Raw genomic sequence first — 17,234 nt, forward strand, 5'->3', positions numbered from 1 at the left:
CCGTTCACCTGGGGGGGAACCACTGTCTTCGTTTCCAGACACATTGTTGGGGAAGGGTCATGTGGTTTGTTTGTGTACACCATCCCAGCCACTGCTTACCGCCATCAGACATTGGGTCTCCCAACATCCGCATGCACTCACAGAATGGGACATTGTACTACGAGAGGGGTTGCCGTTTGTTCAGGGCAGGTTGTTCCTTCCCACATGCGATGTGCGCAACCAAGCGATGGCCTGGTCTCACGATGCTGCCATAAACGGTCACCCAGGGCAGCAACGCACCCTGGATCTGTTACACCGGTGGTGCTGGTGGCCGTCCATGAAGAGGGATGTAGAGAACTACGTGAACACCTGTTCGGTATGTGCCCAATGTAAGTCACGTAGAGGACGCCCCCTAGGCCTACTCCACCCATTGCCCATACCCCCCCGACCGTGGCATACTATCTCCATGGACCTTGTCACGGATCTGCCTCGCAGACGAGGTTATGATACCATTTGGGTCATCGTGGACTCCTACACTAAGATGGCCCGATTCGTTCCCTGTACCGGCATACCTTCGGCCCCAACGCTAGCCCGCCTGTTTTTCAAGACAGTCTTTTGTCTTTTTGGTCTCCCACAGGTCATCATATCGGACCGCGGGTCGCAGTTCACTTCCTGTTTCTGGCGTGCCCTTACCAAACTACTGGGAATCGATGCTCGTTTCTCCTCTGCCTATCACCCAGAAAGCGATGGGCAGACCGAGAGGGTAAATCAAGCCATGGAACAGTATTTGCGGTGCCTGACCCTTCAATACCAAGACTCCTGGTACAATCTGCTCCACCTCGCTGAGTTCGCATATAACAATTCACGACACTCGGCTACTGGTTTCTCTCCTTTCTATTCTATGTATGGCCAACATCCGCGCACCCTTCCTCTCCCGGATCTCTCCTCCGACACCCCTGCTGCCAACGCCTGTGTTCGCGACCTTGCGGACGTCCATGCTCGGACCCTTGTCCATCTCCGTGAGGCCCAAACATTGATGAAATCAAAGGCTGACCGGAAGCGGTCGGTGGCCCCTGCTTATCGCGTAGGGGACCGGGTCTGGTTGTCAACCCGACACTTGCGTATACCTGGGTGTCGCAAACTGTTGCCCCGTTTCGTGGGTCCCTATAAAATCACTGGGATTTTGAACCCTGTCGCCTTCCGCCTTGCTGTCCCTCCTTCTTGGCGAGTCCACCCGGTTTTTCATACCTCTCTCCTCAAGCCTTGCCTGGCCCCTACCCGTGTCACTGCTCCACCACCCTCTGTCTCAGTGTCCTCTCCGGACGTTTACGAGGTCAGTGCTATCTTGGGTTCCCGTTTTCACAGGGGTCGTCTTCAATATCTCGTCGACTGGGTGGGTTACGGTCCCGAGGACCGATCTTGGGTTTCCTCCAATGATGTCCATGCCCCGCTTCTTGTTGCCCGTTTCCACGCGGACTGCCCTGCCTGCCCACGGGGTCGTGGGCCTTTGAGGGGGGACTCTGTTACGCCTCCCACTACCCCACGCACTTACCTGGGTCCACGTAACCCCGTGACCCTCAACCATCCTGTCAGATCACTGCATGGCAGACCCGGCGTTTATCGCTCCTCCCGTTCTTGGCAGCTGAACTGGAGATTGACATCACGCTACAACGCAAAGCGTTGCTCACGGAGACCCGCGCGTCACGGATCACGTGATTGCCCTTCACGCAGCAACGCTCCCGTGTCACGTATCACGTGACCCCTGAACTGCTATAAGAGACTTCCGGAAACAAGGAGCGTTGCTTCACAGCTGTTTTTCTCCTGGATCACGTGACGCTACACCTTTGGATACTTACGGATTGTCTTTGTGCTTCGACCACGCTTTGTTTCACGGATTGTCTCGCATTACCCTTCTACTACCGAACTTTGGATCTTCAGTTGCCGACCTACGCTTTGCTCCACGGACTGCTACTGCCTCACCCTCCTGCTTCGAACTTTGGTCCTCTTGGGTACTTGACTTCGGCTTCGTCTCTGGATATTCTACGGATCACGTCTGTCTGTTTTGGTAACCTGGCCTCCGGCCTCCGCTCTAGGTGTTTACCTATCCATCCATATTCCTAGCCTCCAGCTACTCCTGCTCCGGGGTTCAGCCTTCCCTCACATCTCTGGGCCTCCTCTTGTACAGATAGGTAAGCAGCACCAACTTACCTGTGTCTTTAGTTGTCCTTCCTATTCTGTACATAACTGCCTAACCTTTTGCTTTACAGCGTTCAAGGGGTTCTTCCGGCTGTTCTCAAATCGGCTCGACGGATTTCCACCTGTGGCCTCAAAGACCGCACAGGCAGTATTTCTGGTGTTGTCTGTGTGGTACTTGGGGACGGAGGTATTTATACTCTGCACGACCATCAAGTCCATAACAGCACCTTCTCCATACATGCACTCTTTTGCACAGCTTGGGCTTTTCCCTTTCTCAGGTTTCGCCATCCCAGTTTCTTCTTTTCAAAGGGACAGTCTGGGACACTCGCCTGGGCAGGGCTTTCCCACCCGAGGATCGAGTGGTGAATATCTTTCGGATGGTCAATGTCCTCTAATTCCAGGAAAAAGTCCCGGCCTTGGCTTTCCTGCGTTTTCAGGGCCTCATGGCCTCCTGCATCCTGTGGTGCCGGAGGTGAGGCTGCGCATGAGATCACTTCAGTGGCTTCTCCATTTCCAGTGGTCGCAGTTTCTGGGACACATGTCAGACCTTCTTTCGGTCTCGAACCAGGTGGATCAGGATCTTACGTAGTGGGTTGTGCGATACAACTTGCTGAGAGGCGTGTTGTTTCTCCAAACTTGGCACAAGCCCATCGTAGTCATGGACGCATCTGTGACTAGTTGAGGTGCTCACCTGTCAGATCTAATGGTGAGCAGATTGTGGTTTGCCGCGGAATTTCGAGAACACGTCAACTTGCTGGAGTTGAGGGCAATCAGGCTGTCAGTCGCTTTCCTCCCCTCTGTGAAATGCAAGACTGTGCTGATCCTGACGGACGACATAGTGGCCATGCACTACCTCAACAGAAACAAGGTGCAGTGGGATCCTTGCCTCTGTGCAGAGAAGCAATGCGACTTTGGTCCTGGACTCTGGAGAACAGTGTCTTTCGGATGGCGGCTCATCTGGACGAGAGAATGTCACAGCGGATGCCCTGAGCAGACAGACTTCGGCCCCCCACGAGTGGGAGCTCTGCCAAGAAGTTCTGAGGCGGTGTTCTCCTTTTGGGGGTCTCCTACGGTGGAACGCTTCGCCTCCAGTCTCTGCAGCAAGTGTGAGTTGTTCTGCTCCAGGAAATTTCCTTGTCAGGGAGGTCTGGGGGACGTACTGAGGGTCAAGTGGACTTTCAACCTTCTTTATACGTTCCCGCCGATCCCTGTCATTCCGCTGGTTCTCAGGAGGTTGCGCTTGTTTAGAACCTGATCGATCCGTACTAGGCCGAGAGAACATGATATCTTATTCGCCCTTAATGTGATTTTCTGGGTTGCTATCACTTCCGTGAGACTGCTGAGTGAGCTTCAGGCGTTGTCTGTTTTAACCCCCTATTTGGTCTTTTTTAAAAGAGAAGGTGAAGTTGAGAGTGAGACCCTCCTTTCTGCCAAAAGTGGTCTCAAGATTTCCATCTCTCTCAAAAGATTCATCTTCCTGTGTTTTTCCTCCGTCTCAGCCTTCCAAGGCAGAGGAACGATTATATCGGCTGGACCCTGTAGGGGCCCTTAAAATCTACGTCTCTCGTACTTGAGATTACCAGCTTTTCGTTGGTTACGCTGGTGCTCGTGCTGGCAGAGCTGTGACCAGACAGGCCGTGTCCAAGTGGACCATTCTCTGCTTCTCAGAAAGCTACGATCTGGCTGCGAAGAATGTGCCTGTGAGTCTCGGAGCTCCTACTACCAGAAGAGTGGCTATCACCTCTGCTCTGCAAAGCGGAGACCAAGTCCTGGACATTTGCCAGGTGGCAGCATGGGCATCTTTGCACACGTTTTCTAAGCATTACTGCTTGGATTCCCTTGCGGGCCAGGATGCCTGTGTTGGTAGGGCAGTCCTCCAGAGTTAAACAGGGAAGTAGGTGCACACCAGGATTTGATATATTTATAAGGAAATATTATCAAGGAAACCGCCAATGCAGTGTTTAGTATTGTTTGTTTCTTATGAGGTGCAGGGGAGGAAAGGAGGGTTTTGGCACAAAACCCTATAGTGAACAAGAACAGGAGAAGAGGACCCAAGATTGGAGTCCTCCCATCCCCTGCACACTCTGGGGCTACGCAGCAAAGGCGTAATTTTTTAGGACTACATTTCAGTGTTCCTTATTGATATAAAGCGAGAGTACCGTTAATGGTATTAATAAATGAAAGAGAAAGATCTCCTATTTATTCATAAATGATAATAGAAACAGAAGCAATCACGAAAGGCAGTACATTGTCTACATAATCATAGTTAACAGAGATTCCACTATGGGTGGCTTGACGTGTTTCGCGGACAATCCTCTTCTTCAGAAGCCTCTGTGGAACTATTATTGAGCATAGTATATACATACAGGAAGCAAAGAAAATATAAAATTTTGTTTGACATAGTTCCAGTAGATTGATAACTCATTCATTGTGAAATCACACATGTAGTGTCTCTTACTATGTGGAGACATTCATCCGTTTAAAATTTGTACAGATATCTTACATTTCTAGACCTTAATTTATTCTAAAACGTACCACACAGGGTGAATAATCTATCGTATACCTGTCAGGGAGTGTCATTGGACCTATGAACACCATGATTAGAGATACACTGGATGCTGTCTTAAGTTACATGGATGAGTCCTGTTTGAGTACATGCACAATAATGAAGAAGCACAAAAAGAGTAATACCTCAATGGTTAAGTGGATTGAAGTACTGATAGGTTTCCGTGCCAAGTAATGGATCAACAGTCACAGTACTGGTTGGATCTGATGTATACAGTTAAGGCACTACAAAGAAAGTGACCAAAGATAATGTATGAAACAAACATGTGCAACTCATGTAGAGGTTCAAGGAAAGTCTGTGTTTAATTAAATCACTGGCTCAATACGAGTTTACAAATGGAGGATATAAGACCGCCGAAGTGAAGACCTAGGACAAGTGGTCTCACATCGATGGATGGGTCTTTAGTGGGTATCAAGTAGTTATACTATCGAACAAGAGTGAAAGGAAGAGTCGAAATGACAAGTGTAATGTTAGAACTGAAGACTGTAGTGAAGAGGATTTAGTGGTAGATGCCACGGAAATGTGGGGAGAAGAATTCTTTGAAGGTAGGTGAAGAGGGTAAACTTACATCGAATCATGAAGTACTGCATAGAGTGGTGCAATCTTCGTATCGTCCCTCTTAGGAAATCGGTTCACTGTTCAAGTGTGGGGACCAAGTCCATTCTCAAGGAGCCGAAGACAATTGAGCAAATATATTCTGTAATGGGAGGATGTATGAATATCCATATCTAGGATAGTGCAACTATCAATACATGTATGATACCTAAATAGATGATGGGGCAAGTAGGTAAGCAATGCATGCAGACTACTGTCCTAATGATTGCCAATAGTGAAGCTAACGAGCCTCCTATGGCAGCAATCGTTTCCAGTGGGACATGCGTGTCTTCACAAAGCCACGTGCGCAATGGCGAACAGCATCGAATGGTAGTAAGTGAGCAGTTCAATGCCGTGAACGATCTCTGTAGGGAATAAAAGTGCCTATTTAACTATATCGGACATCAGGAAAGCCCGAGGGCGGAGTACGGTAATAAAATATGTTGCAGATGCACAGTAGTGGCACGTACCTGGTATCTCTCGTGTGCAGTGTAGGACGCGTTCCGTGGCTTGATCGGTGTCCATCGAGACCGGGACCATGTGAAAACAGGCTTTTCTATAGTGGGCTTTACTCAGGAAGTAGGAAAGAACACGTAAAGGAAATGAAGAAAGGACTTCTATAGCGATGTAACATTCTGGCAGACATCTTTGACAGGAGTTGGTACCTGGCTTCTTCAACGATGGTTTATATGGTATAGCACATTTTCTACAGATCCTAGTCGGGGTCACTTTAGTCTAGTATCGCAATTCTGCTTTTCGTGCATATATACAATGGAAATTCTTATCGAATATAATAATTAACATTTTCCACACTTTTGTCTATAAATAGACGTCTTGTTTGTCATGTAGACTAAGTGCGCCTGTTCGGGTTAATTCCTGCTGACGGTCAGGTACTGTCCAGATACATTTCTATCTATATCCACAATATTGACTGATCATCATCTCTAAAAGCGGTAGGTATTTGTGTCGGAATAGAGACAGTTTTTTCAGAATAGCAGTCACTTATTTTACAATGGTTGAAAACAGTCAAATTATTGCTTGGTTAAGGAAATGACAATTGTAAAGCAACTCATTATATATCATGAAAACATGTATGTGTCCTAATCTTTAGATATGCCGTCACATATTGTTCCATATTGTTCACTGGACAATCTGCTTCAAAGAGCTGTTGTCCTTACATTCTAAGTTTAGGTGCACATACAAACATAGTTAACATAGTTAATTTCTAGGATAACAGATACATATTAAGTCATGTGATGAGTGATCAAGTTCTTCATTGGTTAAAGCCATGCCAATTAAAGGAAAACTCATTATATACTGTGGACGAATGTATGTAGCCTAGTGTTTGAGGATGGCACGTATTGAAGAGTCAAGGGTCTATAGTGTTAGTACTGTACAGGATTGTAGTATTTCTATATGAAACAGTTCAAAGATGTTTCCTCATTGAGGCCCATGGGATGTTTAGTGTCCAGGAGGTATATCCAATACTTTTCTCTTTGAGACAGGAGTCTTGTGTAGTTACCACCTTGTTGTGGCTTTCTTACAACTTCAATGACCTGGAATATCAATTGTGCATTGTTATGCCTGGCTTCCATAAAGTGTCTTGCCACTGGTGATTTCTGATTGTGGCACCGGACAGTGGATTTATGCTCGGATATCCGTTCTTTGTAGTCTGTCTGATATACAGTTTACCACAGGGACATTTCAGAGCATATATAACGTCTGACATCATGCAGGTTGCAAAGCATTTGATCTTTATTTTTTTGCCCGTTGACAGGTGGGAGATGGTGTCTCCTTTAATCACATTATTACAATTAATGCAATTAAGGCATGGGAAGGTCCCCATTTTTTTAGTTTGAAGGAGCCTCTGTTTATCCTTGTTTGGTCTTTCTGCCTTCACGAGTCTATCTCTAAGATTGCGGCCTCTTTTGAATGCCATCATTGGTGTTCTTGGAAAAAGTTCTTTTAGGTGTTCATCGCTTTGTAGTAGGTTCCAGTGTTTCCGTATGGACTGATCTGAAAACTTTGTCGTGAATACTTTGAGATGTACATCAGAGGAGCGGAATTGCTCTTGGGTTTAGGCATTAATAGATCTTTTTGTGTTAGATGGTTAGATCTCATGTTGGCATCTTGTAAAATGTCATCTGGGTATCCTCGTCTTTGAAAAAGCTCAATCAGTTGAGAGCATTCAACATCCGAACCGGCTGGGTCAGATATGATTCTCTTTAATCTCAATATCTGGCTGTATGGAAGGCTTTTCAACATGGGTTTGGGATGAAAGCTGGTAAAGTGTAACATGTTATTGGCACCTGTAGGTTTATGGTAGATGGTGGTAGTTATTTTTCCTTCATGGATTTTCAGTTTAACATCTAGGAGGTGTCCAGTTACAATGTCGACTGCAAAAAGTTGAATGCAAAAATGTCGAAAAGAAATTTCAAATGTGTTTTTTTTATTTTTATGGTTTTTTGGGGTCTAGCTAGTAAAAATAAACTCCGGGTTCGGAGGTAACCCCCCCATTAAAAAAAATAATTTAAAAAAACACATTCGAAATTTCTTTTTTTCAACATTTTTACAGTCGACATTTTCACTAGGAAATGAAGATCTGGTTCTCCAGCGTCCATTGTAAATTTGATCTTTGGATGTACTGAGTTCATGTAGGACAGGAAGTCATCCAATTCGGCTCTTGTGCCGCACCAGACCCCAAAGATGTTGTCTATAAAACGTTTTCATAGAATAATCTTGGTGGACCATATTTGATTGTTTAGGACATGTTCTGATTCGAATCTGTACATGAATGAGTTTGCATACACTGGGGCCATCGCGGACCCCATTGATGTTCCTGATATCTGGTTATAGAAAATTCCTTGGAAACGGAAATAGCTATTGTGTAGAATCAGCTTGAGTAGTTCGATGATGAATTCTGGATTGCCCCTGATTTGTTCGGAGTTGGAAAGTAGCCAATCAACAGCATCAATGCCTTCATCGTGGGGTACACGCATTGGCGGATTCCTTGATAATATTTCCTTATAAATATATCAAATCCTGGTGTGCACCTACTTCCCTGTTTTGCTTGTGCTGTTTGTTCATTTGATTTTCTCCAGTGTGGCACAACTAGTTGGTAGCACCCCCTCTTAACTCAACCATTGAATATGTCATTTACTCGAATTAATGAATTGACCGACAAACACGCTACAACCCTAGCCTTTGATGCAGAAGAAGCGAAGCACATCCTGTCTCTTATCAAAAGCACAGAGAAAAACTTACAAACCACAGCAAACCCGGAGAGACTAGTCTCACAGTTAGAGAAACTTATCAGACTTGAAATATCACAGAAACTCCATGCCACAACACTTGTTGAATACTACAAGTCCCAGAGGATAGCCAGGGGTCTAAGGGTATATCTTATACCGACTCTATGTAGTGAGAGCAAGGCATTCATCGCCAAATGGGATCAGATCCTAAATAAGTGCTCACTTGACCTTATTCTAGTAACCATAGAAAAACTCTTGAAATCACTAAATACCACTGACACAGATATTGAAGCTCTGAAATCTCAGTTATCGGAATTTAAATCAGCGTATGATCTTAAGAGCCTTCTGGAAGATATTAATGACAAACTAAACTACAAGGTAGACATCGAACAAAGGAAATTAAGAAAATTCAAACAAGATACCTTTGATTACTTAAACGATATCGTCTACACTTGGCAAGATTTTTATCACCATCGAAACCTGAGTAGAAATAGACCACCACACCCCAATTCTCCTAACTTTGGCAGCGACAGTAGCAGTGCGAGTATAGGAGACCAGATCACTCAGACTTCAAGACACCATCCTCCGACCTCTCAGAGCGAGACGGAGGATGCCCGCCCTGAGGCACCAACGGAACAACACACGGGACGAACAGCAACACCATCAGGGCCTTTTTTAGGCCTATGAGTACGACCAAGAGAAAGACCAGAAGAGGGAAAAAGGCCACAAAAAGCCAAAAACAAGTAACTGCAAACTTAGTGATTAACATCTCGAGTAAGCAACTATCAAGCAACCAACGTTTTATCCTCAATAGAGGTTTTTCATTCATCCCCACATGTAACACATCTCTATTTGAAGAACAAATCTGTCTCCACCGACTTATGAGGAAGATTAGACTAAAGATGTTCTTCAAAAGTGAACCAGGACAAGATGATGTGACTGAAGACAACCTAGAGTTACGACCCAAGCGTTCCTTCGACCCACCAATACAAAACCCAATTCTTGACTTGTTTGAGAGAAAAGTACTCAATGACTTTAAACGAATCAACTACCGCAAATCATTACCAATTAACATTAAGAATAGTCAACTCAAGCACATCGAGACTTTGGCAAAAGATGAAGAGGTTACTATCAAACCGGCAAACAAAGGAGGAGCCATAGTGGTTATGGACACAAGATACTACACTAACAAATGTTTGGAACAACTCAATGATCTCACCACATACACTAAATTGAATGGTGATCTGATTCAGGGCATTAAGACTCTCATAGAAACCTCAATAGACAATGCACTGGATAACGACTGGATTAGTATCAAAACAAGCCAATTTCTTACCAACAAACACCCCATAACATCTGTGTTTTATGGCCTTCCGAAAATCCATAAAGACAACCAGAATCCCCCACTGAGACCTATAGTTGCGGGTACGGAGAGTATCTTCGATCCCCTGGCTATTTACGTGGACCGACTCCTAAAGCCCCTAATCCAGGAGATCCCCACATATCTCAAAGATACCACAGACTTCCTGAACTGCCTTGCATAAATCTCAGCCATTAGCCCGAACTGCTTGATCTTTAGCATGGATGTATGCAGACTTTACACTTCAATACCCCACAATGAAGCCATTGATGCTGTTGATTAGCGACTTTCCAACTCTGAACAAATCAGAGGCAATCCAGAATTCATCATCGAACTACTCAAGCTGATTCTACACAATAGCTGTTTCCGTTTCCAAGGAATTTTCTATAACCAGATATCAGGAACATCAATGGGGTCCGCGATGGTCCCAGTGTATGCAAACTCATTCATGTTCAGATTCGAATCAGAACATGTCCTAAACAATCAAATATGGACCACCAAGATTATTCTATGGAAAGGTTTTATAGATGACATCTTTGGGTTCTGGTGCGGCACAAGAGCCAAATTGGATGACTTCTTGTCCTAAATGAACTCAGTACATCCAAAGATCAAATTTACAATGGACGGTGGAGAACCAGATCTTCATTTCCTAGATGTTAGACAGACTGAAGATCCATGAAGGAAAAATAACTGCCACCATCTACCATAAACCTGCAGGTGCCTATAACCTGTTACACTTTACCAGCTTTCATCCCAAACCCATGTTGAAAAGTCTTCCATACAGCCAGATATTGAGATTAAAGAGAATCATATCTGACCCAGCCGGTTTGGATGTTGAATGCTCTCAACTGATTGAGCGTTTTCAAAGACGAGGATACCCAGATGACATTTTACAAGATGCCAACATGAGATCTAACCATCTAACACCAAAAGATCTATTAACGCCTAAACCCAAGAGCAATTCCGCTTCTCTGATGTACATCTCAAAGTATTCACGACAAAGTTTTCAGATCAGTAAGTCCATACGGAAACATTGGAACCTACTACAAAGCGACGAACACCTAAACAAACTTTTTCCAAGAACACCAATGATGGCATTCAAAAGAGGCTGCAATCTTAGAGATAGACTCGTGAAGGCAGAAAGACCAAACAAGGATAAACAGAGGCTCCTTCAAACTAAAAAAATGGGGACCTTCCCATGCCTTAATTGCATTAATTGTAATAATGTGATTAAAGGAGACACCATCTTCCACACGTCAACGGGCAAAAAAATAAAGATCAAATGCTTTGCAACCTGCATGAAGTCAGGTGTTATATATGCTCTGAAATGTCCCTGCGGTAAACTATATATCAGACAGACTACAAGATCATTGAAAGAACGGATATCCGAGCATAAATCCACTATCCGGTGCCACAATCCGAAAACAACAGTGGCAAGACACTTTATGGAAGCCAGACATAGCAATGCACAATTGAGATTTCAGGTCATTGAAGTTTTAAGAAAACCACAACGAGGTGGTAACTACACAAGACTCCTGTCTCAAAGAGAAAAGTATTGGATATACCTCCTGGACACTAAACATCCCATGGGCCTCAATGAGGAAACATCTTTGAACTGTTTCATATAGAAATACTACAATCCTGTACAGTACTAACACTATAGACCTTTGACTCTTCAATACGTGCCATCCTCAAACACTAGGCTACATACATTCTTCCACAGTATATAATGAGTTGTCCTGTAATTGACATGGCTTTAACCGATGAAGAACTTGATCTCTCACCACATGACATAATATGTATCTGTTATCCTAGAAATTAACTATGTTAACTATGTTTGTATGTGCACCTAAACTTAGAATGTAAGGACAACAGCTCTTTGAAGCAGATTGTCCAGTGAACAATATGGAACAATGTGTGAAGGCATATCTAAAGATTAGGACACATACATGTTCTCATGATATATAATGAGTTGCTTTACAATTGTCATTTCCTTAACAAAGCAATAATTTGACTGTTTTCAACCATTGTAAAATAAGTGACTGTTATTCTGAAAAAACGGTCTCTATTCCGACACAAATACCTACCGCTTTTAGAGATAATGATCAGTCAATATTGCGGATCTAGATAGAAATGTATCTGGACAGTACCTTACCGTCAGCAGGAATTAACCCGAACAGGCGCACTTAGTCTACATGACAAACAAGACGTCTATTTATAGACAAAAGCGTGGAAAATGTTAATTATTATATTCAATACGAATTTCCATTGTATATATGCACGAAAAGCAGAATTGCGATACTAGTCTAAAGTAACCCTGACTAGGATCTGTAGAAAATATGCTATACCATATAGACCATCGTTGAAGAAGTCAGGTACCAACTCCTGTCAAAGATATCCGCCAGAATGTTACATCGCTATAGAAGTCCTTTCTTCATTTCCTTTACACGTTCTTTCCTACTTCCTGAGTAACGCCCACTATAGAAAAGCCTGTTTTCACACGGTCCCCGGTCTCCATGGACACCAATCAAGCCACGGAACGCGTCCTACACTGCGCACGAGAGATACCAGGTATGCGCCACTACTGTGCATCTGCAACATATGTTATCACCGTACTCCACCCCCGGGCTTTCCGGATGTCCGATATAGTTGCATGGGCACTTTTATTCCCTACAGAGATCGTTCACGGCATTGAACTGCTCACTTACTACCATTCGATGCTGTTCGCCATTGCGCATGCGGCTTTGTGAAGACACGCATGTCCCACTGGAAACGATTGCTGCCATAGGAGGCTCGTTAGCTTCACTATTGGCAATCATTAGGTCAGTAGTCTGCATGCATTGCTTACCTACTTGTCCCATCATCTATTTAGGTATCATACATGTATTGATAGTTGCACTATCCTAGATATGGATATTCATACATCCTCCCATTACAGAATATATTTGCTCAATTTTATTCGGCTCCTTGAGAATGGACTTGGTCCCCACACTTGAACAGTGAACCGATTTCCTAAGAGGGACGATACGAAGATTGCGCACCTCTATGCAGTACTTCATGATTCAATGTAAGTTCACCCTCTTACCTACCTTCAACAAATTCTTCTTCCCACATTTCCGTGGCATCTACCACTAAATACTCTTCACTACAGTCTTCAGTTCTTACATTAGACTTGCCATTTCGACTCTTCCTTTCACTCTTGTTCGATAGTATAACTACTTGATACCCACTAAAGACCCATCCATCGATGTGAGACCACTTGTACTAGGTCTTCACTTCGGGGGTTTTATATCCTCCATTTGTAAACTCGTATTGAGCCAGTGATTTAATTAAACACAGACTTTCCTTGAACCTCTACATGAGTTGCACATGTTTGTTTCATACATTATCTTTGGTCACTTTCTTGGTAGTGCCTTAACGGTATACATCAGATCCAACCAGTACTTTGACTGTTGATCCATTACTTGACACGGAACCTACCTATCAGTACTTCAATCCACTTAACCATTGAGGTATTACTCTTTTTGTGCTTCTTCATTCTTGTGCAGGTACTTAAACAGGACTCCTCCATGTAACTTAAGACAGCATCCAGTGTATCTCTAATCATGGTGTTCATAGGTCCAATGACACTCCCTGAAAGGTATACGATAGATTATTCACCCTGTGTGGCACGTTTTAGAATAAATTAAGGTCTAGAAATGTATGATATCTGTACAAATTTTAAACGGATGAATATCTCCACATAGTAAGAGACACTACATGTGTGATTTCACAATGAATGAGTTATCAATCTACTGGAACTATGTCTAAACATTTTTTATATTTTCTTTGCTTCCTGTATGCATATACTATGCTCAACAATAGTTCCACAGAGGCTTCTGAAGAAGAGGATTGTCCTCGAAATGCGTCAAGCGACCCATAGTGGAATCTCTGTTAATTATGATTATGTAGACAATGTACTGCCTTTCGTGATTGCTTCTGTTTCTATTATCATTTATGAATAAATAGGAGATCCTTCTCCTTCATTTTTTAATACCATTAACGGTACTCTCTCTTTATACCAATAAGGAACACTGAAATTTAACATGTCAATTTACAAGATTCTTTAATAGGAACACTGAAACTTAGTCCTAAAAAATGACGCCTTTGCTGCGTAGCCCCAGAGTGTGCAGGGGACGGGAGGACTCCAATCTTGGGTACTCTTCTCCTTTTCCAGTCCTCCAGAGTTTTCTGGTTTAGATGGCATTCTTCTTCCTCCATCCTCCAGATTTACATACTGCTTTTGGCAGTCTATCATAGATGAGAAATCCATGGGAGGAAAGAATCCATGAGAAGAACAAATTACTTCTCTCTCAGTAATGTTCTTTCTGATGGATGTTCCTCCCAAGGATTTGTCAACGCCCTCCCTACCTTCCCCTCTTTACAGGAATCAAGTACACCATTGGTTCTGCGGTCTCGACTAGCTCTGATGTCATGTCTGGCGTGGGGCACTTGGAGGCATCGGGCAGAGCCATGCTGTGCCCCAATGACAGCGGAAAGGTTTCCATAGATCAGCTGCGCTGGCATAGGGATATCATAGATGAGGAATCCGTGGGAGGAACAGCCATCAGAAAGAACATAATCGAGAGGTAAGTCATATGTTCTTCAGGGGTTGTTTATCGGACTGCCAGGATTTCAAAATGTGCTTCTTTACTAGTTGTAACACAAAGTAACACCACATTTGTCCCTGACAAGTAAGATGTGGTGAACCTGTGGAGAAAAATCTTTAGTAGGTTAAGCTATTCCTTTGGGATATGGTACTCTGAAAGCAAATTGATATGGACAGTAAGCTTTTCAAAATGTCTAATATGTGAACACAGCCCCACAACATGGGCCAGATCCTGCCTCCTTTACATTCTAAACAAACATCAGTAGTTAGCAGTAATTTGCATTTATACATTGTAACAGGGGTCCATAGTCTCTTTTGGATGTTACTGAGTTTTAAATCAACAGCATTGGAGCAGGCTTTCTTCCAAATCATTTCATCAATAGAGATATTTAATTATTCATCTTCAATCTTACAGTGAATTGCTATTTGATACAGCTGCGTGGTCAGTGAAGTGAAAGATGCTGACTGGCTATGGGACAATAGGTAAAGCAGGTGCCTCATGCAGCACAAAATGCAAATACGTTTTGAACGTTTCAAATAAGGGAGAATGTTTCCTAAATTCAGACTCTTGTAATTACTCACTGGAATATAAGGTAGTCTTAGGGCAACATTGTATTTTTGGCACATATTTATTTTATCTTTAAGATCCTCACCAATTCCTAGTTCTGACAGAATAACTTCTAAGGAGGCATCTTCATGAAGACGTTATATCTTGAACTGCAATCTTGTGAACATAGTTGATTACCTAGGGTGCACTATAGGGAGTTTATTTAAATAATCCTTTATTTAACGTTTTGAAGGCTAGTTTTGTACAAAAGAGACATAGGGGCTCATTATAAGTTCCCAGTTCCAGACAAAATTCCGGCACCAGAATTTTTTCTGGACCGGAGAAACACAAGTTTGCAGGTGGGGGCAGTGATCTAACGGCAGGCCTGATCTGCCATGAATTCAGGCCTTTTACCGGCAAATATATACCAGAATCACTGGCACTGGTACTACCGGTAATCCCATCCATAGAGTCCTATAGGACTCCATGGAATGGGAACTTACTGGCGTCTGCGCCACCCGTAATATCCCGGTAATACCGAGATATCGGGCGATGAAAACGGTAAGGCAGTTTTGCTGGCGGGATACCGGCAAAACTGTAATGAGGGCCATAATATCAAATTTTGTTAAAGTGCAAATGGACATGTAGGCGAAAACAAACAAGGTAGGCTCCTAAAAGCATGAGAAATGGGAGGCAATAACTTGATAGCAGAGGAGGGTTAAATTACCTCGCGTTATTTTTTATTTATTATAGAAAATGTTAGTATTTTACTTTTCTTTTAAGGTTGTCTAATATGTTTTGCCTTTTAATCAAAGGCTTATAAATAGGTATCTGAGAGCCATCTATCGGTTTGATCGTAGGTTTTCTTAGTATACATCTGTACCCGTCCTGAAGTATTTCACATACTGCTGAACATTGTGTGAAGAATTGGTTAATTCCATAATCCATAATTTTAATGTTGTTTAGCAATGCGATTTCACAAAACCTACCCTATCACCCCTTGTAAATTGTGTCTCTTTTCTAAACATTTTCCAGGTGGTGGGGCTACATATGCAAGGATTGGGATGTGATGAGATGCTACAAGGCTTCTCTGTTGCGATCAAAATGGGAGCCACTAAGACCGACTTTGACAACACAGTTGCTATCCATCCCACATCTTCTGAAGAGCTTGTCACCCTGCGGTGAAAACAGAGGCGACTTCCTTCAAGTCTTATTGTGTTTTTTGCCACTTTGATCACAGTGAAAAGCAGGACCACTCGCCAAAGAAAGAAATCCATTTATTTATAAACCTATTTTAGATACTGTGCCTTTTTCAAATGATGAATGTCGATCACACTCCTTTTTGGATTTTTCTATGTCCAGATTCAGAAACAGATGCAATGTTGTAGTGGGAACAATATTTCTAGATTATATAACTGAACAGTTGTTGATAAAGAAATATAATTAATAATACTTTTTGTTCCAGAAGAAAATATAATTGTAATCTGTTTCAGGCTGCTGGAGATTTTTAAAAATTGTCATTCCTGCAGAGAACAAATTCAGTATCATATATGCTATTCAATTTTGAGGAAAGAGGGTGTCCTGGGATAAATTTATTCAACTGTATTTGTAAACAATAAAGCTGCTTATTTCTTGTTTTGATTCTTTTTTCACAACTTAATTTACATTCTATTCCCTAGAAAGTATATGCAATTGAAGACTACAGCGCAAAGACAATGCAATTTGGTTGATTGGTAGCAAGCTAGAGAATTTGTCAAGGCTGCAACAATATCTCAGGAGAGAAGTGAGGGGATGGGACTTGGGTGACCCTGGGGGCTAAGGGCCACAACACTCTGTGAAACAGACTCCAGAAACGGTATGTGAGGTAGCTCCTAACTCCTCCATCTCTTCCCTATCCTACTTTTCAAGCAATCACCTATAACTTTAAACCCAGCTACCACCCAAGAGGGGTTATGGAGCATGTGATAAATCAGCCACTTCCAGGCACACATCTACAGAACTAAGGGAACAGGTACTGGTCACCCTAAGTTAGACCTAAGAATTGGACCTAACACATATAAAAAAAAATACCAAACACATTTTAATAAGTTCAA

General features: G+C 43.0%; 1 protein-coding gene across 1 annotated transcript in view; it reads left to right on the forward strand.

Moving 5' to 3' along the window:
- Window positions 1–16,775, forward strand: part of GSR (glutathione-disulfide reductase) — a 557,956-nt gene extending 541,181 nt beyond the window's left edge. The window contains exon 13 of the mRNA XM_069626169.1: window positions 16,177–16,775. Coding sequence (XP_069482270.1) covers window positions 16,177–16,326 — 150 coding nt within the window. The 3' untranslated portion in view covers window positions 16,327–16,775. The remainder of the gene's footprint in view (window positions 1–16,176) is intronic.
- Window positions 16,776–17,234: the final 459 nt, after the last annotated feature.

The sequence above is a fragment of the Ambystoma mexicanum genome, chromosome 6p (genome assembly GCF_040938575.1).
Source record: "Ambystoma mexicanum isolate Mex_15411 chromosome 6p, UKY_AmexF1_1, whole genome shotgun sequence".
In the NCBI taxonomy this organism is placed as follows: Eukaryota; Metazoa; Chordata; class Amphibia; order Caudata; family Ambystomatidae; genus Ambystoma; species Ambystoma mexicanum.